We start from the raw sequence: 24,169 nt of genomic DNA, 5'->3' as shown, positions 1-24,169 counted from the left end.
GTCTACAGCTGATAACTCTCTGTCTCCCTCACAGCTGATAACTCTCTGAGATCGATACACCTCTACAGCTGATAACCTCTCTAAGTGTTGTCTACAGCTGATAATCTCTCTGTGTCTCCCTCTACAGCTGATAACCTATCTAAGTATCTCCTCTACAGCTGATAACCTCTCTAAGTGTCTCCCTCTACAGCTGATAACCTCTCTAAGTGTTGTCTACAGCTGATAATCTCTCTAAGTGTCTCCCTCTAAATCTGATAACCTCTCTAAGTGTCTCCCTCTATAGCTGATAAGTGTTGTCCACAGCTGATAATCTCTCTGTGTCTACCTCTACAGCTGATATCTCTCTAAATGCCTCCCTCTACATCTGATAACCTCTCTAAGTGTCTCCTCTACAGCTGATAACCTCTCTAAGTGTCTCCCTCTACAGCTGATAACCTCTCTAAGTAGTGTCTCCCTCTACAGCTGATAACCTCTCTAAGTGTTGTCTCCCTCTACAGCTGATAACCTCTCTAAGTGTTGTCTACAGCTGATAACCTCTCTAAGTGTCTCCCTCTACAGCTGATAACCTCTAAGTGTTGCCTCATCTGATCATCTCTCTAAGTATCTCCTCTACAGCTGATAACCTCTGTAAGTGTCTCCCTCTACAGCTGATAACCTCTCTAAGTGTATCCCTCACAGCTGATAATCTCTCTAAGTGTCTCCCTCTACAGCTGATAACCTCTCTAAGTGTCTCCTCTACAGCTGATAACCTCTCTAAGTGTCTCCCTCTACAGCTGATAACCTCTCTAAGTGTCTCGTCTACAGCTGATAACCTCTCAAAGTGTCTCCTCTACAGCTGATAACCTCTCTAAGTGTCTCCCTCTACAGCTGATAACCTCTCTAAGTGTCTCCTCTACAGCTGATAAGCTCTCTAAGTGTTGTCTCCCTCTACAGCTGATAACCTCTCTAAGTGTTGTCTACAGCTGATAACCTCTCTAAGTGTCTCCCTCTACAGCTGATAACCTCTCTAATTGTTGTCTACAGCTGATCATCTCTCTAAGTATCTCCTCTACAGCTGATAACCTCTGTAAGTGTCTCCCTCTACAGCTGATAACCTCTCTAAGTGTATCCCTCTACATCTGATAACCTCTGTAAGTGTCTCCCTCTACAGCTGATAACCTCTCTAAGTGTATCCCTCTACATCTGATAACCTCTCTAAGTGTCTCCTCTACATCTGATAACCTCTCTAAGTGTCTCCCTCTACAGCTGATAACCTCTCTAAGTGTCTCCCTCTACAGCTGATAACCTCTCTAATTGTTGTCTACAGCTGATCATCTCTCTAAGTATCTCCTCTACAGCTGATAACCTCTGTAAGTGTCTCCCTCTACAGCTGATAACCTCTCTAAGTGTCTCCTCTACAGCTGATAACCTCTCTAAGTGTCTCCTCTACAGCTGATAACCTCTCTAAGTGTCTCCTCTACAGCTGATAACCTCTCTAAGTGTCTCCTCTACAGCTGATAACCTCTCTAAGTGTCTCCCTCTACAGCTGATAACCTCTCTAAGTGTCTCCTCTACAGCTGATAACCTCTCTAAGTGTCTCCTCTACAGCTGATGACCTCTCTAAGTGTCTCCTCTACAGCTGATGACCTCTCTAAGTGTCTCCTCTACAGCTGATAACCTCTCTAAGTGTCTCCCTCTACAGCTGATAACATCTCTAAGTGTCTCCTCTACATCTGATAACATCTCTAAATGTCTCCTCTACATCTGATAACCTCCCTAAGTGTCTCCTCTACATCTGATAACCTCTCTAAGTGTCTCCCTCTACAGCCGATAACCTCTCTAAGTGTCTCCCTCTACAGCTGATAACCTCTCGAAGTGTCTCCTCTACATCTGATAACCTCTCTAAGTGTCTCCCTCTACAGCTGATAACCTCTCTAAGTGTCTCCCTCTACAGCTGATAACCTCTCTATGGAAGGTTCTAAGTATCTCCTCTACAGCTGATAACCTCTGTAAGTGTCTCCCTGTACAGCTGATAACCTCTCTAAGTGTCTCACTCTACAGCTGATAACCTCTCTAAGTGTCTCCCTCTAGATCTGATAACCTCTCTAAGTGTCTCCCTCTATAGCTGATAACCTCTCTAAGTGTTGTCTACAGCTGATAATCTCTCTGTCTCCCTCTACAGCTGATAACCTCTCTAAGTGTCTCCCTCGAGATCTGATAACCTCTCTAAGTGTCTCCCTCTAGATCTGATAACCTCTCTAAGTGTCTCCCTCTACAGCTGATAACCTCTCTAAGTGTTGTCTACAGCTGATAATCTCTCTGTGTCTCCCTCTACAGCTGATAACCTATCTAAGTATCTCCTCTACAGCTGATAACCTCTCTAAGTGTCTCCCTCTACAGCTGATAACCTCTCTAAGTGTTGTCTACAGCTGATATCTCTCTAAATGCCTCCCTCTACATCTGATAACCTCTCTAAGTGTCTCCTCTACAGCTGATAACCTCTCTAAGTGTCTCCCTCTACAGCTGATAACCTCTCTAAGTAGTGTCTCCCTCTACAGCTGATAACCTCTCTAAGTAGTGTCTCCCTCTACAGCTGATAACCTCTCTAAGTGTTGGCTACAGCTGATAACCTCTCTAAGTGTCTCCCTCTACATCTGATAACCTCTCTAAGTGTCTCCCTCTACAGCTGATAAACTCTCTAAGTGTTGTCTACATCTGATAACCTCTCTAAGTGTCTCCCTCTACAGCTGATAACCTCTCTAAGTGTCTCCCTCTACAGCTGATAACCTCTGTAAGTGTCTCCCTCTACAGCTGATAACCTCTCTAAGTGTCTCCCTCTACAGCTGATAACCTCTCTAAGTGTCTCCTCTACAGCTGATAACCTCTCTAAGTGTCTCCTCTACAGCTGATAACCTCTCTAAGTGTCTCCTCTCAGCTGATAACCTCTCTAAGTGTCTCCCTCTACAGCTGATAATCTCTCTAAGTGTCTCCTCTACAGCTGATAACCTCTCTAAGTGTCTCCTCTACAGCTGATGACCTCTCTAAGTGTCTCCTCTACAGCTGATGACCTCTCTAAGTGTCTCCTCTACATCTGATAACATCTCTAAATGTCTCCTCTACATCTGATAACCTCCCTAAGTGTCTCCTCTACATCTGATAACCTCTCTAAGTTTCTCCCTCTACAGCTGATAACCTCTCTAAGTGTCTCCCTCTACAGCTGATAACCTCTCTAAGTGTCTCCTCTACATCTGATAACCTCTAAGTGTCTCGTCACATCCCCGATAACCTCTCTAAGTGTTGTCTACAGCTGATAACCTCTCTAAGTGTCTCCCTTTACATCTGATAACCTCTCTAAGTGTCTCCCTCTACAGCTGATAACCTCTCTAAGTATCTCCTCTACAGCTGATAATCTCTCTAAGTATCTCCTCTACAGCTGATAACCTCTCTGAGTGTCTCCCTATACAGCTTATAACCTCTCTAAGTGTCTCCCTCTACAGCTGATAACATCTCTAAGTGTCTCCTCTACATCTGATAAACTCTCTAAGTGTTGTCTACAGCTGATAATCTCTCTACGTATCTCCTCTACAGCTGATAACCTCTGTAAGTGTCTCCCTCTACAGCTGATAACCTCTCTAAGTGTATCCCTCTACATCTGATAACCTCTGTAAGTGTCTCCCTCTACATCTGATAACCTCTCTAAGTGTCTCCCTCTACAGCTGATAACCTCTCTAAGTGTCTCCTCTACATCTGATAACCTCTCTAAGTGTCTCCCTCTACAGCTGATAACCTCTCTGTCTCCCTCTAGATCTGATAACCTCTCTAAGTGTCTCCTCTACAGCTGATAACCTCTCTAAGTATCTCCTCTACAGCTGATAACCTCTCTAAGTGTCTCCCTCTACAGCTGATAACCTCTCTGTCTCCCTCTAGATCTGATAACCTCTCTAAGTGTCTCCTCTACAGCTGATAATCTCTCTAAGTATCTCCTCTACAGCTGATAACCTCTCTAAGTGTCTCCCTATACAGCTGATAACCTCTCTAAGTGTCTCCCTCTACAGCTGATAACATCTCTAAGTGTCTCCTCTACATCTGATAAACTCTCTAAGTGTTGTCTACAGCTGATAATCTCTAAGTGTTGTCTACAGCTGATAACCTCTCTAAGTGTCTCCCTCTACATCTGATAACCTCTCTGTGTCTCCCTCTACAGCTGATAACCTCTCTAAGTGTCTCCCTCTACAGCTGATAACCTCTATAAGTGTCTCCCTCTACATCTGATAACCTCCCTAAGTGTCTCCCTCTACAGCTGATAACCTCTCTAAGTGTTGTCTACAGCTGATAACCTCTCCCTAAGTGTCTCCCCTCTAGATCTGATAACCTCTCTAAGTGTCTCCCTCTACAGCTGATAACCTCTAAGTGTTGTCTACAGCTGATAATCTCTCTGTGTCTCCCTCTACAGCTGATAACCCATCTAAGTATCTCCTCTACAGCTGATAACCTCTCTAAGTGTCTCCCTCTACAGCTGATAACCTCTCTAAGTGTTGTCTACAGCTGATAATCTCTCTAAGTGTCTCCCTCTAAATCTGATAACCTCTCTAAGTGTCTCCCTCTATAGCTGATAAGTGTTGTCTACAGCTGATAATCTCTCTGTGTCTCCTCTACAGCTGATATCTCTCTAAATGCCTCCTCTACATCTGATAACCTCTCTAAGTGTCTCCCTCTACAGCTGATAACCTCTCTAAGTGTCTCCCTCTACAGCTGATAACCTCTCTAAGTAGTGTCTCCCTCTACAGCTGATAACCTCTCTAAGTGTCTCCCTCTACAGCTGATAACCTCTCTAAGTGTCTCGTCTACAGCTGATAACCTCTCTAAGTGTCTCCCTCTACATCTGATAACCTCTCTAAGTGTCTCCCTCTACAGCTGATAACCTCTCTAAGTGTCTCCCTCTACAGCTGATAACCTCTCAAGTGTCTCCCTCTACAGCTGATAACCTCTCTAAGTGTCTCCCCACAGCTGATAACCTCTGTAAGTGTCTCCCTCTACAGCTGATAACCTCTCTAAGTGTCTCCCTCTACAGCTGATAACCTCTCTAAGTGTCTCCTCTACAGCTGATAACCTCTCTAAGTGTCTCCCTATACAGCTGATAACCTCTCTAAGTGTCTCCCTCTACAGCTGATAACATCTCTAAGTGTCTCCTCTACATCTGATAAACTCTCTAAGTGTTGTCTACAGCTGATAATCTCAGTGTCTACAGCTGATAACCTCCTAAGTGTCTCCCTCTACAGCTGATAACCTCTCTAGTGTCTCCCTCACAGCTGATAACCTCTCTAAGTGTCTCCCTCTACAGCTGATAACCTCTATAAGTGTCTCCCTCTACATCTGATAACCTCTCTAAGTGTCTCCCTCACAGCTGATAACCTCTCTAAGTGTCTGTCTACAGCTGATAACCTCTCTAAGTGTCTCCCTCTAGATCTGATAACCTCTCTAAGTGTCTCTCTACAGCTGATAACCTCTCTAAGTGTTGTCTACAGCTGATAACCTCTCTGTGTCTCCCTCTACAGCTGATAACCCATCTAAGTATCTCCTCTACAGCTGATAACCTCTCTAAGTGTCTCCCTCTACAGCTGATAACCTCTCTAAGTGTTGTCTACAGCTGATAATCTCTCTAAGTGTCTCCCCTCAAATCTGATAACCTCTCTAAGTGTCTCCCTCATAGCTGATAAGTGTTGTCTACAGCTGATAATCTCTCTGTGTCTCCTCTACAGCTGATACTCTCTAAATGTCTCCCTCTACATCTGATAACCTCTCTAAGTGTCTCCCTCTACAGCTGATAACCTCTCTAAGTGTCTCCCTCTACAGCTGATAACCTCTCTAAGTAGTGTCTCCCTCACAGCTGATAACCTCTCTAAGTAGTGTCTGCCTCTACAGCTGATAACCTCTCTAAGTGTCTCGTCTACAGCTGATAACCTCTCTAAGTGTCTCCCTCTACATCTGATAACCTCTCTAAGTGTCTCCCTCTACAGCTGATAACCTCTCTAATGTCTCCCTCTACAGCTGATAACCTCTCTAAGTGTCTCCCTCACAGCTGATAACCTCTCTAAGTGTCTCCCTCTACAGCTGATAACCTCTGTAAGTGTCTCCCTCACAGCTGATAACCTCTCTAAGTGTCTCCCTCTACAGCTGATAACCTCTCTAAGTGTCTCCTCTACAGCTGATAACCTCTCTAAGTGTCTCCTCTACAGCTGATAACCTCTCTAAGTGTCTCCCTATACAGCTGATAACCTCTCTAAGTGTCTCCCTCTACAGCTGATAACATCTCTAAGTGTCTCCTCTACATCTGATAAACTCTCTAAGTGTTGTCTACAGCTGATAATCTCTAAGTGTTGTCTACAGCTGATAACCTCTCTAAGTGTCTCCCTCTAGATCTGATAACCTCTCTGTGTCTCCCTCTACAGCTGATAACCTCTCTAAGTGTCTCCCTCTACAGCTGATAACCTCTATAAGTGTCTCCCTCTACATCTGATAACCTCCCTAAGTGTCTCCCTCTACAGCTGATAACCTCTCTAAGTGTTGTCTACAGCTGATAACCTCTCTAAGTGTCTCCCTCTAGATCTGATAACCTCTCTAAGTGTCTCCCTCTACAGCTGATAACCTCTCTAAGTGTTGTCTACAGCTGATAATCTCTCTGTGTCACCCTCTACAGCTGATAACCTATCTAAGTATCTCCTCTACAGCTGATAACCTCTCTAAGTGTCTCCCTCTAAATCTGATAACCTCTCTAAGTGTCTCCCTCTATAGCTGATAAGTGTTGTCTACAGCTGATAATCTCTCTGTGTCTCCCTCTACAGCTGATATCTCTCTAAATGCCTCCCTCTACATCTGATAACCTCTCTAAGTGTCTCCTCTACAGCTGATAACCTCTCTAAGTGTCTCCCTCTACAGCTGATAACCTCTCTAAGTAGTGTCTCCCTCTACAGCTGATAACCTCTCTAAGTAGTGTCTCCCTCTACAGCTGATAACCTCTCTAAGTGTTGTCTACAGCTGATAACCTCTCTAAGTGTCTCCCTCTACATCTGATAACCTCTCTAAGTGTCTCCCTCTACAGCTGATAACCTCTCTAAGTGTCTCCCTCTACAGCTGATAACCTCTCTAAGTGTCTCCCTCTACAGCTGATAACCTCTCTAAGTGTCTCCTCTACAGCTGATAACCTCTGTAAGTGTCTCCCTCTACAGCTGATAACCTCTCTAAGTGTCTCCCTCTACAGCTGATAACCTCTCTAAGTGTCTCCTCTACAGCTGATAACCTCTCTAAGGTCTCCTCTACAGCTGATAACCTCTCTAAGTGTCTCCTCTACAGCTGATAACCTCTCTAAGTGTCTCCCTCTACAGCTGATAATCTCTCTAAGTGTCTCCTCTACAGCTGATAACCTCTCTAAGTGTCTCCTCTACAGCTGATGACCTCTCTAAGTGTCTCCTCTACAGCTGATGACCTCTCTAAGTGTCTCCTCTACAGCTGATAACCTCTCTAAGTGTCTCCCTCTACAGCTGATAACATCTCTAAGTGTCTCCTCTACATCTGATAACATCTCTAAATGTCTCCTCTACATCTGATAACCTCCCTAAGTGTCTCCTCTACATCTGATAACCTCTCTAAGTTTCTCCCTCTACAGCTGATAACCTCTCTAAGTTTCTCCCTCTACAGCTGATAACCTCTCTAAGTGTCTCCCTCTACAGCTGATAACCTCTCTAAGTGTCTCCTCTACATCTGATAACCTCTCTAAGTGTCTCGTCTACATCTGATAACCTCTCTAAGTGTTGTCTACAGCTGATAACCTCTCTAAGTGTCTCCCTTTACATCTGATAACCTCTCTAAGTGTCTCCCTCTACAGCTGATAACCTCTCTAAGTATCTCCTCTACAGCTGATAATCTCTCTAAGTATCTCCTCTACAGCTGATAACCTCTCTAAGTGTCTCCCTATACAGCTTATAACCTCTCTGTCTCCCTCTAGATCTGATAACCTCTCTAAGTGTCTCCTCTACAGCTGATAACCTCTCTAAGTATCTCCTCTACAGCTGATAACCTCTCTAAGTGTCTCCCTCTACAGCTGATAACCTCTCTGTCTCCCTCTAGATCTGATAACCTCTCTAAGTGTCTCCTCTACAGCTGATAATCTCTCTAAGTACTCTCCTCTACAGCTGATAACTTCTCTAAGTGTCTCCCTATACTGCTGATAACCTCTAAGTGTCTCCCTCACAGCTGATAACATCTCTAAGTGTCTCCTCTACATCTGATAACCTCTCTGTGTCTCCTCTACAGCTGATAACTTCAAGTGTTCTCTACATCTGATAAACTCTCTAAGTGTTGTCTACAGCTGATAATCTCTCTAAGTATCTCCTCTACAGCTGATAACATCTATAAGTGTTCCCTCTAACTGATAACCTCTCTAATGTTGTTAAAGGATCATCTCTCTAAGTATCTCCCCTACAGCTGATAACCCTGTCCCTCTACATGATAACCTCTCTAAGTGTATCCTCCACATCTGATAACCTCTGTAATGTCTTCCTCTAATCTGATAATCAAGGTCCTCTATAGATAACTCTAAGTGTCTTCCTCACACTGATAACCTCTCTAAGGTCTCCTCTACATCTGATAACCTCTGTACGTGTCTCCTCTACAGATGATAACCTCTCTAAGTGTCTCCCTCTACAGCTGATAACACTCTCTGTCTCCCTCTAGACTGATAACCTCTCTAAGTGTCTCCTCTACAGCTGATAATCTCTAAGTGTCTCCCTCTACAGCTGATAACCTCTCTAAGTGTGTCTCCCTCTAAAGCTGATAACCTCTCTAAGTTTCTCCCTCTACAGCTGATAACCTCTCCAAGTGTCTCCTCTACATCTGATAACCGCTATAAGCAGGCGTGTCCCTCTACAGATGATAACCTCTCTAAGTGTCTTTACATCTGATAACACTCTAAGTGTCTCCCTCTAGAGCTGATAACCTCTCTAAGCGTCTCCCTCTACAGCTGATAACCTCTCTAGGTGTCTCCCTCTACAGCTGATAACCTCTCTAAGTGTCTCCTCTACATCTGATAAACTCTCTAAGTGTTGTCTACAGCTGATAATCTCTCTAAGTATCTCCTCTACAGCTGATAACATCTATAAGTGTCTCCCTCTACAGCTGATAACCTCTCTAATTGTTGTCTAAAGCTGATCATCTCTCTAAGTATCTCCTCTACAGCTGATAACCTCTGTGTCTCCCTCTACAGCTGATAACCTCTCTAAGTGTATCCCTCTACATCTGATAACCTCTGTAAGTGTCCTCTACATCTGATAACCTCTCTAAGTGTCTCCCTCTATAGCTGGATAAGTGTTGTCTTACAGCTGATAATCTCTCGTGTCTCCCTCTAACTGATATCTCCTAAAGCCCTCTAATCTGATAACCTCTGTAAGTGTCCCTCTACAGCTGATAACCTCTCTAAGTGTCTCCCTCTACAGCTGATAACCTCTCGTAGTGTCTCTCCTCACAGCTGATAACCTCTCTAAGTAGTGCTACCCTCTACAGCTGATAACCTCTCTAAGTGTCTCCGTCTACAGCTGATAACCTCTCTAAGTGTCTCCCTCTACATCTGATAACCTCTCTAAGTGTCTCCCTCTACAGCTGATAACCTCTAAGTGTCTCCCTCACAGCTGATAACCTCTCTAAGTGTCTCCCTCACAGCTGATAACCTCTCTAAGTGTCTCCTCTACAGCTGATAACCTCTGTAAGTGTCTCCTCTACAGCTGATAACCTCTCTAAGTGTCTCCCTCCACAGCTGATAACCCTCTAAGGTCTCGCATGATAACCCAATCTACAGCGATAACCTCTCAAGTGTTCTATACAGCGATAACCTCCAAGTTAAGCTGATAACACAAGGTAATCTGATAAACTCTCTAAGGTTGGTTCTAAGCTGATAATCTCTAAGTGTTGTCTACAGCTGATAACCAAGTTCCTCTAAGCTGATAACCCTCTATAAGTGTTCCTCAATCTGATAACCTCCCTAAGTGTCTCCCTCTACAGCTGATAACCTCTCTAATGTTGCTCTACAGCTGATAACCTCTCTAAGTGTCTCCCCTAGATCTGATAACCCCTAATGTTCTCACAGGATAACCTCTCTAAGTGTTGTCTATACTGATAATCTCTGAGTGTCTCCCTCTACAGCTGATAACCCATTTAAGTATCTCCTCTACAGCTGATAACCCTCTCTAAGTGTTTACAGCGATAACCTCTCTAAGTGTTGTCTACAGCTGATAATCTCTCTAAGGTCCCAATGATAACCTAAGGTCCTCTAAGCTGATAAGTGTGTCTACAGCCGATAATCTCTCTGTGTCTCCCTCTACAGCTGATATCTCTCTAAATGCCTTCTAATTGATAACCTCTCTAGTCCTTACAGCTGATAACCTCTCTAAGGCTCCCTCTACAGCTGATAACCCCTCAAGTAGTGTCCCCTCTACAGCTGATAACCTCTCTAAGAGGTTCCTCACAGATAACATCCAATGTTGTCTACAGCTGATAACCTCAATGTCCTCTACATCTGATAACCTCTCTAAGTGTCTCCCTCTACAGCTGATAACCTCTCTAAGTGTCTCCTCTACAGCTGATAACCTCTCTAAGTGTCTCCCTCACAGCTGATAACCTCTCCTAAGTGTCTCCCTCACAGCTGATAACCTCTGTAAGTGTCTCCCTCTTGACAGCTGATAACCTCTAAGTGTCTCCCTCATACACAGCGATAACCCAAGGTTCCTGTAGAGCTGGATAACCTCTCAAGGTCCTCTACTGATAACCTCTCTAAGTGTCTCCTCTACAGCTGATAATCTCGCCTCAAGATAATCTCTCTAAGCTTAAGCGATAACCTCTCTAAGTGTTCTCTACAGCTGATGACTCGAGGGTCCTACAGCGATGACCCTCTAACCTCTAACTGATAACCCCAAGGCTAAGTGAAAATCTAAGGTTCCTCTACAGCTGATAACATCCTAAAGTTCTCTACAGCTGATAACCTCCTAAGTGTTCCCACAGCTGATAACCCCTAAGTTTCTCCCCCCACAGCTGATAACCTCCCTAAGTGTCTCCCTCTACATGATAACCTCTCTAAGTGTCCTAAGATAACCCTCTAAGCCTCACAGCTGATAACCCTAGGGTCCTCTACAGCTGATAACCTCCTAAGTGTTGTCTACAGCTGATAACCTCTCTAAGTGCTCCTAAGAAACTAGGATCCCCCACAGCTGATAATCAATATCCTACAGATAAATAACGATAAAAGCCTCAACTGATAACATCAAGTTAAGATAAACCTCTAAGTGTTGTCTAAACAGCTGATAACCTCTCTAAATCTCCTCTACACTGATAACCTCATAAAGTGTTCCCTCTACAGCTGATAACCCCTAAGTGTATCCCTCACATCTGATAACCCCTGTAAGTGTCTCCCTCTACATCTGATAACCCTAAGTGTTCCCACAGATAACCTTCAAGTGTTCTCTAATTGATAACCTCTGTAAGTGTCCCCACATGGATAACCTCTGTCTCCCTTAGAGCTGATAACCTCCCTAAGGTTCTCTACAGATAACCTCTGTAAGTATCTCTCTACAGCTGATAACCCCAAGTGTTCCTCTACAGCTGATAACTCTGTTTCCTTAGAGCTGATAAACCCTCAAGTGTCTCCTCTACAGCTGATAATCCTAAGTATTAACTGATAACCCTCTAAGTGTTCCATACATGATAACCCTCTCTAAGTGTCTCCTCACACTGATAAATCTCAAGTGTCTCCTCCACATCTGATAACCCTCGTGTACACTGATAACCCCAAGTGTTCCTCTAATGATGAACCTCTAAGTGTTGTTACAGTGATAATTTCAAGATACAGCTGATAACATCTATAAGGTCCTCACATGATAACTCTCTAAGTTGTAAAGATATCCCTCTAAGTATCTCCTCTACAACTGATAACCCCGTGTCCCTCACAGCTGATAACTCGGAAGTGTATCCCAAGCTGATAACCCCTGTAAGTGTCTCCAGACTGATAACCTCTCTAAGTGTTCCTCTAGACTGATAACCTCTGTAAGTGTCTCCTCTACAGCTGATAACCTCTTGGAAGTGGTCCCTCTACAGCTGATAACCTCTCTAAGTGTCTCCCTCTTACAGCTGAGTAACCTCTCTAAGTGTCTCCTCTACATCTGATAACCTCTGTAAGTGTCTCCTCTACAGCTGATAACCTCTCTAAGTGTCTCCCTCTACAGCTGATAACCTCTCTGTCTCCCTCTAGATCTGATAACCTCTCTAAGTGTCTCCTCTACAGCTGATAACCTCTCTAAGTGTCTCCTTCTAAAGCTGATAACCTCTCTAAGTTTCTCCTCTACAGCTGATAACCTCTCCAAGTGTCCCTCTTCTACATCTGATAACCAGTTATAAGCGTGTCCCTCTACAGCTGATAACCTCTCTAAGTGTCTTTACATCTGATAACATCTCAAGTGTCTCCCTCTAGAGCTGATAACCTCTCTAAGTGTCTCCCTCACAGCTGATAACCTCTCTAGGTGTCTCCCCACAGCTGATAACCTCTCTAAGTGTCTCCTCTACATCTGATAAACCCTAAGGTTGTTTTGACAGCTGATAATCTCTCTGGGTATTTCTACAGCTGATAACATCTATAAGGCCTCACAGCTGATAACCCTCTAATGTTGTCTAAAGCTGATCATCTCCTAAGATCTCCTCTACATGATAACCGGGCTCCCTCCACAGCGATAACCTCAAGTGTATTTTTACATTTGATAACCTCTGTAAGTGTCTCCTCACATCGATAACCTCCCAAGTGTCTCCCTCTAAGCTGATAACCTCTCTAAGGTCTCCTCTAATCTGATAACCTCGTAAGTGTTCCTCTACACTGATAACCTCTCTAAGTGTCTCCTCACACTGATAACCTAAGTGTTCCTCTAATGATAACCTCTGTAAGTGTTCCTCAGCTGATAACCCCCCTAAGTGTCCCTTAAGATAACGTAATTGATAACCCCCCTAAGTTCCTCAATGATAACCCCCTCTAAGGTCTCCTCTACAGCTGATAACCTCTCTAAGTGTCTCCCTCTAAAGCTGATAACCTCTGTAAGTGTCTCCTCTACAGCTGATAACCTCTCTAAGTGTCTCTCTAAACTGATAACCTCTCAATGTCTCCCTCTACAGCTGATAACCTCTCTAAGTGTCTTTACAGCTGATAACCTCTCTAAGTGTCTCTCTACATCTGATAACCTCTCTAGGTGTCTCCCTCTACAGCTGATAACCTCTCTGTGTCTCCCTCTAGAGCTGATAACCTCTCTAAGTGTCTCCCTTACACTGATAACCTCTCTAAGTGTCTTTACATCTGATAACCTCTCTAAGTGTCTCCCTCTACAGCTGATAACCTCTCTAGGTGTCTCCCTCTACAGCTGATAACCTCTCTAGGTGTCTCCCTCTACAGCTGATAACCTCTCTAAGTGTCTCCTCTACAGCTGATAACTTCTCTAAGTGTTGTCTCCCTCTACAGCTGATAACCGTTCTAAGCGTCGTGTTTCTCACCATGAGAGGAAGCAGCAGGACTTCTCCATCTTTAAGCTGTCGGAGAACGAGATGAAGGTGAAGATCTCTCCCCAGCTCCTCCTCGCCACGCACCGCTTCCTGTCCACAGGTAGGCCCACTGTGATGTCACTTCGTGTCCACTGTGAGGTCACTTCCTGAGTGTTAAATAATGAAATATATAATCTCTGTGGAAGTAAGTTGTTCTCAATTTGAGGCCAGTTAAAAAACAACCCATTGAATAGCAAAGAATGTTTACCAGTTAATACAAATGACATTTTTCTTCTTACTTTTCCACTGACTTTCTCATGTCTTCCTCTCTATCCCTCTTTCATCTCTCCCCTTTTACTACCCTCTCCTCCCTACCTCTTCTATCTCTCTTTCATCTCTCCTCTTTTAACTACCCCTCCTCCTACCTCTTCTATCCCTCTTTCATCTCTCCTCTTATACACCCTCTCCTCCTACCCCTTCTATCCCTCACTCTCTCTCTCTTTCTCTCCCTCCCTCCCTCTCTCCCTCCCCACCTCCTGTAGAGGTGGAGCCATTCAGGCCAGCCCACCTATCAGAGAAGATCTTACTGCGTCTCATTAAACACCCCAGTGTGGTCCAGGAGCTGAGCTACGATGACAAGAACAAACTGGCCCCACAGCACTTCCTGTTTCAGAGAAACAAACCTGTTGACTACTTCATCCTGTTACTACAGGTATAAACGCCCAAATTGTCCCTTAGCGATGAATCAAATTGATTGAATGTATTTTATTGATAGGGAGAGTAGAGAACAGACAGGACAGTGAGGAGATAAGTGTGTCAAAGCAGAAAAGGATTCGATCCTACAGAGGGAGAGTACACTGAGTGGACAAAACATTAGGAACACCTTCCTAATATTGAGTTACACCTCATTTTGCCCTCAGAACAACCTCAATTCATCGAGGCATGTACGAGGTGTTGAAAGCATTCCACAGGATGCTGGCACATGTCGAATCCAATGCTTCCCACAGGCGCTGTGTCAAGTTGGCGATGTCCTTTTGGTGGTGGAACATTCTTGATAACACAGGAAACTGTTGAGCGTGAAAAACCCAGCAGCGTTTGCAGTTCTTGACTTACTCAAACCGTGCGCCTGGCGCCTACTGTACTACCCGCTCAAAGGCATCGAACTATTTTGTCTTGCCGCCCATTCACCCTCTGAACGGCACACATACACAATCCATGTCTCAATTGTCTCAAGGCTTAAAAATCCTTCATCTACACTGATTGAAGTGGATTTAACAAGTGACATCAATAGGGGATCATAGCTTTCACCTGGATTCACCTGGTCAGTCTATTTAATGGAAAGAGCAGGTGTTCATGTGCATATCATGTGCTATAGGGGGAGGTGCTGACTGCTACACCAACCCTGGTTTTATATATAGCTTGGAATATCTAGAATATGGCTTAGACACAAATCAGGGAACTTGACCATTTCTCTGTCCTGTGTGTCCAGGGTCGTGTGGAGGTGGAGTTTGGTAAAGAGGCTCTGAGGTTTGAGAACGGAGCGTTCGCCTACTACGGGTGCCTGCCATCATGCCCACAGGTAACTGGCTCAACTCTCACTCTCACTCACACTCCTCCACTCACTCACTCACTCACCACGCAAACATTAACACATGAATATAGAGAAACAGCCTGTGCACACATTACAAGCTCAAAGAAAACAAAACGTTTCATGACAAACATAAGAGATTACAGGTACGTTAGTGGACTGTCCCATTACATAGACCAGAGAGTGGTGGGTCACTACTCTCATCCCTGTCTGACTCATTACCATCCTGTATGATTCAGTCCACAGATCCCCCCTCCCGTAGCAGTGGTCTGGACCGGTCTGACTCTATGCTGTATGGGGGCAGGTCTGGGCCAACTCAACGGAGGGGGGAGCGTCTACCTGCCTGACTACTCTGTTAGGCAGCTCACACACCTGCAGGTCATTAAGGTAGGCCTAAGACCACGGTACGGTAGCCAGTACAGCCCCGCCCACCTCACGTTACCTGGATACACCTGCTCCAACACCATTTGGGGGCTTTACTTGGCTCATCGCACTCTAGCGACTCCATGTGGCAGGATGGGAGCCTGCAGGCTGACCACGGTCGTCAGTTGAACGGTGTTTCCTCCGACACATTGGTGCGGCTGGTTCCGGGTTAAGCGGGGGGTGTTAAGGAGCGCGGTTTGGCGGGTCATGTTTTGGAGGACATATGACTTGACCTTGGCCTCTACGAGTTCATTGGGGAGTTGCAGTGATGAGACAAGATCCAATTGAATTTGGGAGAGAAAGGGGGTAAAAATAAAATAAATAAATAATAAAGGTCCCAAATAGCACCCTATTCTTTATACAGTCTACTTTTGACCATAGTCCTATGGTCCTTGAGCAAAAGTAGTGCACTTTATAGGAAAAAGTGTGTAATTTGTGATACAACCTAGTAGCTTAGTCAGAGCTGTGGTACAGTACAGCCTCTAACGTCGACCTATGACTATTTATGACCTACGACCTTTCTTTGACCTTCGACTTCTAACCCCCAGATCACCCGTAGCCACTACCAGAAGCCTGACAGCCACTCTGATGGACAGCTCCCCCAGACCCCGACACAGACGCCCGGCCCACAGAGGGAACACTCCCGACCTCCCTGTCCCGGAGCAGAGTGGAGACCACCTCCTCCCCCCCAGAGAGACCCGGCCCAGCTCGACCAGAACCAGAGGACAGCAGTCCTCCGTCCCACACAGCACCTCTCTGCTCAATGAGAAGAACCGCATCGTCCGTAAGTCAACCATACTGGTAGGAGGGAGGGAGAGCGAGAATAGACTTACTCCCCTACAGGCAGTAAATCAGACGGTCAGAACAGCCCCAGTGACTGTGTGTATAATAACTGTCCTGTCTCCCCCTACAGGCAGTAAATCAGACAGTCAGAACAGCCCCAGTGATTCCGTGTTCCTCAGGATGGATGAGATCTCTTACATCAGAGAGGAGCACTCAGAGAGGGACGGCACCAACGGTAAGAGAATATAGGGAGGAACAAAGGAGTGGGATGGAAGACTGGAGAATAAGGAGGAAGTTGGTGATGAGGGAAGACATTTAACACAGAAGCAACATCCACAGTTTACTATGGAGATTGATAATGTCACATTTTCTCTCTCTCTCTCTCTCTCTCTCAGACACAGCCTCTGTTGCTATAGAAATGGACGCCCCCTCTTTCATCAGTACTCTGTCTCTGAGTGGATCAGAGGACACACTGGGCAAGAAACTACTGCTCAAACTCAGTGAGTCACACACACAACATACAGTACACACGCATACAAGCATGCATACACACACACACACACACACACCTTACTCTGCATTCTAACACCTGTGTGACAATCCAAATGCCCACACACACATACAACCATTTAAATGTCAACCCAGCCACCGTGAAGGCACAAACCCAACAACCCCACGCCGTGTGAGTCCCCTCCACTGGTCACATTGTAATGTTAGGATGCGTCCCAAATGGCACTTCATTCCCATGGGCCCTGGTCAAAAGTAGTGCACTAAATAGGGAGTAGGGTGCCATTTGGGATGCACCCTTAGTAACAGTCTAAGTCCTGAGCCTTTCTCTTTCCCTGCACCTCTGCTACATGAACAGCTATGTCCTAGCAACCAGTCATTCATTGGGCCCCTGCCTCCCTCTGCCAAGAGTCTTGCTCTGGAGGCCCCCCCAACGGAACCCTGGCCCCTCACATGTGTGTGTGTACTACTCTGGCCCCATCACTCTGACCTCCACAAAACTCCTCTCCCCTCTCTCCCTCTCCACCACGCTCTCTCTCGCCCCTCTCTCTCTGCCTCTCCTCCCTCTCCCTCTCCCCCCTCTCTCCCTCTCTCTCTCTACCCTCTCTCCCTCTCCCTCTCTCTCTACCACCCTCTCCCCCTCCCTCTCCCCCTCTCTCTCCCCCTCTCCCTCTCTCTCTCCCTACCAATCTCCCTCTCACTCTCTCCCTACCAATCCTTCTCTCCCCCTCCTCGCTCCCTCTCCCTCTCTCTACCACTCTCTCTCTACCACTCCCCCCTACCAATCTCTCTCTCACCTCCCTCCCTCTCTCTCCCTCTCCCCCCTACCAATCTCTCTCACTCTCCCTCCCTCTCTCTCCCTCTCCCTACCAATCTCCCTCTCACTCTCTCTCCCTCCCTACCAATCTCCCTCTCACTCTCTCCCTCCCTCTCTCTCTCTCTCCCTCTCCCTCTCTACCACTCTCCCTCTCTCTCTCTACCACTCTCCCTCTCTCTCTCTACCTCTCTCTTCCTCTCCCCTCTCTCTCTCTCTCCCTCTCTCTAACACTCACACAGGAGAGCCTACTAGTGTGTTTCTCTGTTCTCTCTCGACTGTCCCACTGCAGAATGAACTATGGAGAATGAATGTTAAGTGAGCCTCCCAAGTGGCACCCCATTCCCAAAGCTCTATGGGTCCTGTTCAAAAGTAGTGCACTTAATAGGGAACAGTGTGGCAGTTGGGATGCAGACTGAGTGTTTCTCTGCTCAGTATCACAGAGCTACTAACTAAATGACTCTCACTCACTCACTCACTCACTCACTCACTCTCTCTCACACACACACACCCCCCACGTGGTCCCTCTCTGAGCCAAAGAGCAGCAGAATGGTCTCTCTCATTTCAGTAAAAGGCTGAAACAGGACCAAAATCACACCACATTGCAGGAAAGAAGCAATCAAACCCGTGTGAACTAAATGCATTTACAAAGTAGTTGTAAATGACATTATATTTCTATTATTGATTCACAATTAATAGTATTAATGAAATGCAGATACTTTTTTCAATTACATTTTTATATATTTTCAATTAAATGTATATACAAAAAAGAGATATTTTCAATAAAGTAATTTATTTAAATAATTTAATTATTTCAATTAATTGTACATTTATTTCAATAAAATGTGATATTTTTAATTAAATGTAATTTTTTTTAAAATAAAATGTAGTTTAGTTAAATTGTATTTTTTTTCCCCATACATGTTGTTTTCTCTGTTAAATGTATACATTTCAATTAATATCTATAGTTTAATATATATATATATTTTTTATGTATATATGTTTTAATTAAATGCATATTTATTTCTCCTAGGTACAAGAAGAGGAAAAATCTCGGAAGGAGACAAGACACCCGAGGATACATCAGAACAGCCGCTGGTCAAGACTAGCAGTGGTGTTGTGTGTGTGTGTATATGGATAACTGCAGCCCTCACACAATATAACAGCATATTTTCTCCCTCTTTTGATGGTAGACATTTTGCAACGCTTGTAGACCCCAGTCCCTAGTTGAAATAGATGTCCAACCAACAGACGCTCTAAAGGGAAAACAGAAGGATATAACAGCACATAGAAAAGATAGAGCTATTCCCCGACACCCCCCACAGTCTTGATTTAGACAGCACCAAAATGGGAGGAAATAATAACCAGGGGAGGAAGCTACCATGTATCTGAACCTGGGGTTTTTTTGAATGTTTAGGTTAAGTGGATAAAGGATTTGAAGACAAGAATGTAGGAGAAGAGAGGTGGATTTTGGTTTATGCCACTGTTAACATTTAATTCACCCCCTCCTTACAAAATAATTGAATTGGCCCTGTTGGAGCTGTGGCAAGGAAACCAAAGACTATGTTGATATATCAGTGAAGAAGAATATTACATGCACAGTTATGAAGATCTCATCCCTTCCTTTCAGGACGTTTTTATGGATGCTGTATCACTTGTGTTATTTGATAGTGAATGTTTATTATATTCTTCTATCCCTTCATCTACTGTCTAAAGGGTGAATCCTAATTATTTGAGTGGATTTTATGCATTGATATCAATGGGAGACTAAGGAAAATTTATTTAGGATTCACACCGAGGTTACTTGTCAGCATGGACTCATGCTATAGTGGTGTAAGGGGGTTTAAAAGGACTTGAGATGGTTTGAATGCCTTACTAAGAGAAAAATCTGCATGTTTTAAAGTATGGCTGAGACCATGTGATTAGGCTCTCAGCCCAACTGTTATCACAACTCCTCAAATGGTGGCTAGGAGAACTGACCAGTCACAAGAACGGACCAGTTTTAAAATGATGTATATGAGTAATATGAAACACTTTTAACAGTTGTGAACGGGACACATCCAAACGAGGTACTAATGAGGATATGCCATTAGGAAACATCGTTGTAGAGAATAATTTTTATTTGATGAAATCGTAAGACCCATGTGTCTTCTCTTGGATTAAGACCACGGGGTGTGTTCTGCTCGAAGGGGTTTGTGCCACTGCACCACAGTGGGGGAGAAAGATGGGGGGGGAGGAGAGAGAGTAGGGAGGGGATAAAGGGGAGAGGGATAGAGAGAGAATGGTAGGGGAGGAGAGGCATAGAAGATGGGGGGTAGGGGGAGAGGGATTAGAGAGAGGAGGGCCATGGGAGAGAAATAGAGAGGAGGGTTTGGGGGAGAGGGATAGAGAGAGGAGGGGAGGAGAGGCGAGGGAGGACGGGGGGTGGGAGAAAAGGGAAACGTGAAGGATGGAGAGAAAGGGTAAAGGGGAGTGATGTGGGTCTGTCATTGGTCAGTGAGGGAGGGAGGTGAGAGAAGAGCAACTCCTGGAAAAACAGAAAAAGTGGACTCACTATGCTGCATGGGAGTAGAGGCAATCAGAACAGTAGAACCCTCATCCTTCTCAGACACAAGTAGTGTTTTAACTGGAGTAGGATGAGAGTGATTTAAGTAGTTTTTGTTTTTACCTCAATGGTTAAGGTAGGATTTGGGGAGGGGAAGTTGATTATAGATCTGTGCTTTGTCAGCAACGTCTATATGGAGGTATTTTAACACAATGCATTTTAAAAGTGCTTTTGTCTCAAAAATGGTTAAATTGAAATGGATAAATTGGACAGATGTAGAAGGACTGGAGCAGAACACTGGTGTATGGGGAGAGGGGAACCAACAGAAAGTAATACAATTTTTTATAGAAGAGAAATGGCATATATGAGAGATGTATTGTAGATATTAGAGTTTATAATGACTTTATGGGTACAGTATGTTAAAACGACTACTCTGGGCATTTTAAAAAGGGAAAAATCTGAGGGTTTGCATTAAATTAAAAGATTTACAAGTTAGCTGTCTGACTTTTTAGGTTAGACTTTGAACAATAATGTTTGTTATTCAGTTGTGACAGTAATAGATTTTTTTGTCAGGTTAGGAAAAACAATGGATATTATATAATGTTTAGGAAAATCGCACCGTAAGGAACATCCCCCACTGTGGGACTCGGTAGTAAATAACCAAGGGCCTCCTGGGGAACTCCAAGTAACTCTCATAGACACAAAATATTATCATCAACAATTTAATCAACAGTTGAAGGGATTGGGGTGTTGGGATTGAGTGTACAGTGGATTCCAGGAAGAGGAGCCGCTGCTTTCACAACAGGTAATTTGGAAGCTTAAAAAAAAAAAACCAGAGCAAGAAAATTACCCGCCGGATGTTGATGAACGGTGGCAATTCAACACGGAGAATCTTTTGGAAATGAAAAAGAAAAGGATATGGGTAGAGGCAGTAATAGTAGGATTGGAGCTTTTAATTCGGCAGAGTTTGGTTTTTTAAAACTATATTAAAAACAGCCATGTACACAGGTAGAGGAAAAAAGGAGAAGTTAATTCAGTTTAGTAACGATTCATCATTTATTATTAGCTGTATGAATGTATTTATAAGAGCAATATAAATCATGGCAAATCAAATGTTGCGAGTGGGGTGGGAAAAGATTAGACTCGTAGGTGTGTACAGTCAACAAAACATCAAAACAAATACAGAACCGATAAGGAGATTAACAATCCTTCATGAGTAGCCTTATTATGAACAGGAGCGTTTATACACCATACATGCCTGAATGACGGAAATTAAGCCACAGACGCAAGTTAACTATTACACAGTAGTGGAGTGTTATAGGAAAGATATAGCTGCTCAAAGTTAAGTATAGGTATATGCTATCAGAGGGCAATTTCCTGTTGACGGACCTGTAGGCACATGCACGAATCCGTAAAATAAACTCAAGCTGCTGTTATTTGATTTATACAGAGCATTTGATCAAACAATGCACCATTTCACACATTCTAGAACGTTAACGATTGTTAAATGGAACCAGTTGTATATGAAACATAGAAGCAATAGGGTAGATCAGGTGGGGAAAATTTACAGAATAAATACACACACACAGAATTTTAGCAATAAAATCTTTTTCGTCAACTTCGGGCATTGCTTCACTTCTTCAATTGAAACATTGATTTATTTTTAAAACCAAAGTGAACATATTTTTGTACATTTTAAAAAAAACCAGAAATGGCACAATAAAATAAATAAAAAGGCAACATAAACGATGGCCAGGAGAGTGATATACTTCGACTAGAGGTTAAGTGCTGCTCAGGATTGTTTAAAGATGGTCAGTAATTCTGAGGAGGAGAGAAGATGGAGACAAAGTATATATTGATCATTAACATTGATTGTTGTGAACACGGTATACAGGAATTTTAACAATAGATGGTTATGAGCGCTGCTTATAGAGAAAGGATGTGTTGGCTACAGAAGGGAGTGCTGAAGAAATTCTTTGTGGATAGGTTAACAAAGTATTCGGGTGGATAGGAAGCAGTGAAGTGGCTGGATGGAGGTTATGGACCTTGGAACCGTCTCATGGATGGACTCTATGACATAGTCGATGTTCTTGGAGGTGAGACCACACATGTTGGATACGACGTGGCATCAGGTAGACATGCTTCTCCTGAATGTGAGCTTAGCTGTAGGAAGGAAGGAAAAGAGAGAGAGAGAGAGAGAGGAAGGAAGGAAGAGAGGGAGGAAGTAGAGGGAGAATGTTAAATAAAATGACAGTAACTGTCTATGTTGGGATCATGTAATCAATCTGCTTAGCTGTAGACTGTAGGGGATGGAGGGAGAGAGAGAGAGAATGAAAATATCTAAGTTGTAGAATTGTATCCGTGTGTGTAGTTGAGCGTGCATGTTTTGTAACTTAAAAAAACCATTAAAAACCAGTTGGAACAAGCGCTAGTTCATAATACCCAGGACATTTAATATTTTAGAAAGATTGGATAAAATATTTGGGGGGGAAATAGGTTGAGTCGGGGAAGCTGAACATGCCGATCTGTGGGTGATGGGTAAGGGCCAGAGCAATTGAGCTTAGCCTTAGCTGGTTCTCATCAACAATACACGATCAGCCATGACTTTGCATTATTCTTCCTACAGGGGGAGAGTGGTAGTTAGCTTAGCTGGTTATCAACAGGAAACACACAGGAAGACATTCAACACAAGATGAATGGGAAATAAAAAAAAAGAATGGAAAAAAACAAAAAGACAGTTTTAATGTAATAACAATCCTACAAAAGAGAATTATTAATGTACAAATAATCTCAATAAGGAAGCACAGTATTAATGTAAAAATCAATAAAAGAACAGTTATTAATGTAAACAATCCCAATAAGGAAGCACAGTTATTAATGTAAAAATAACCCAATAAGGAAGAAACAGTTATAATGTAAACAATCCAATAAGGAAGCACAGTTATTATGTAAAACAATAACCAATAAGGAAGCACAGTTATTAATGTAAAACAATCTCAATAAGGGAAGCACAGTTAATGTAAACAATCCCAATAAGAAGTACAGTTTTAATGTAAAATAATCCCAATAAGGAAGCACAGTTTAGTACAACAATCCAAAAGAAGCACAGTTTTGTAATAAACAATCCCAATAAGGAAGCACAGTTATTAATGTACAACAATCCCCAATAAGGAAGCACAGTTTTTAATGTACAACAATGGAGCAGTTGTAAAACTTGGACTGTACCATTCAGTGAACTCCTCAGTTAACTTAGTATACCAAGTGGACTGTACCATTTAGTGAACTCCTCAGGGTTAACTTAGCAGGCCGTGTTGTTGGACTGTACATTCAGTGAACTCCTCAGGGTTAACTTAGTAGGGTGTGTTGTTGGAGAAAAATTCAGTGAAGAGAATTGGAAGTGGAGTATGAAGGTATAGTTTTGACGTAAAATATGAAATAGATCTGTTGAGGATGAGCGGGAGGAGGAGGGAGATCCTCTCCATCTTGGGACAGAACACGGGCAGTTGTTTATCTGGGCCACTACAGGTTACAAACACGCTATTGGGAGGAGGAAGGAACAAAGGAGATTAGCATCACAGAGAGGGTGTCTGAGTGGCTGGAGAGTTTGAGATGAAAAATGTAGAAAAACTTGAAATGTGGCCATTGGACCACAGCAGCAGACGTGTGTGTGTGTGTGTGTGTGTGTGGTAAGTTTGTGTATTTCTATGTATTATATATGCATAATAGACATTTTTAGCCATTTTACGTATGGTGCCGAATTGAAAACCCACTATCCTGGCGTTACAAGCACCATGTAGCCACCGGAGACACACAGAGGACCAGGATGTAGTGTCTGTCTATAGACTCACTAGAGGCCAAATTTTGGAGAAGGACCGTATGCAGAGCAGCTCAAATTCTTCAGAGACAAATGGATGGCCAGGCATCTTTATCAGACTGCTGATGCAAAACCCTCCTGGTAGGCTGGAGTAAAGAA

At 43.7% G+C, this 24,169-nt stretch overlaps 2 protein-coding genes across 2 annotated transcripts in view; both read left to right on the top strand.

Annotated features, from left to right (window-relative positions):
* Window positions 1-16,934, top strand: part of LOC106591308 (metal transporter CNNM1) — a 25,525-nt gene extending 8,591 nt beyond the window's left edge. The window contains 9 exon segments of the mRNA XM_045708923.1: window positions 13,517-13,657; window positions 14,079-14,248; window positions 15,026-15,115; window positions 15,364-15,426; window positions 15,428-15,511; window positions 16,096-16,115; window positions 16,117-16,331; window positions 16,461-16,565; window positions 16,726-16,934. Of these exon segments, the coding sequence (XP_045564879.1) occupies window positions 13,517-13,657; window positions 14,079-14,248; window positions 15,026-15,115; window positions 15,364-15,426; window positions 15,428-15,511; window positions 16,096-16,115; window positions 16,117-16,331; window positions 16,461-16,565; window positions 16,726-16,916 (1,079 nt within the window). The 3' untranslated portion in view covers window positions 16,917-16,934.
* The window catches only part of LOC106591235 (sialoadhesin), a 608,384-nt gene that overhangs the window by 466,312 nt on the left and 117,903 nt on the right, over window positions 1-24,169 (top strand). The window lies entirely within an intron of this gene.

The sequence above is a fragment of the Salmo salar genome, chromosome ssa02 (assembly GCF_905237065.1).
Source record: "Salmo salar chromosome ssa02, Ssal_v3.1, whole genome shotgun sequence".
Lineage (NCBI taxonomy): Eukaryota > Metazoa > Chordata > Actinopteri > Salmoniformes > Salmonidae > Salmo > Salmo salar.
Note: the sequence above shows the minus strand (reverse complement) of the source record. Positions and strands in the feature narration are given on the sequence as shown.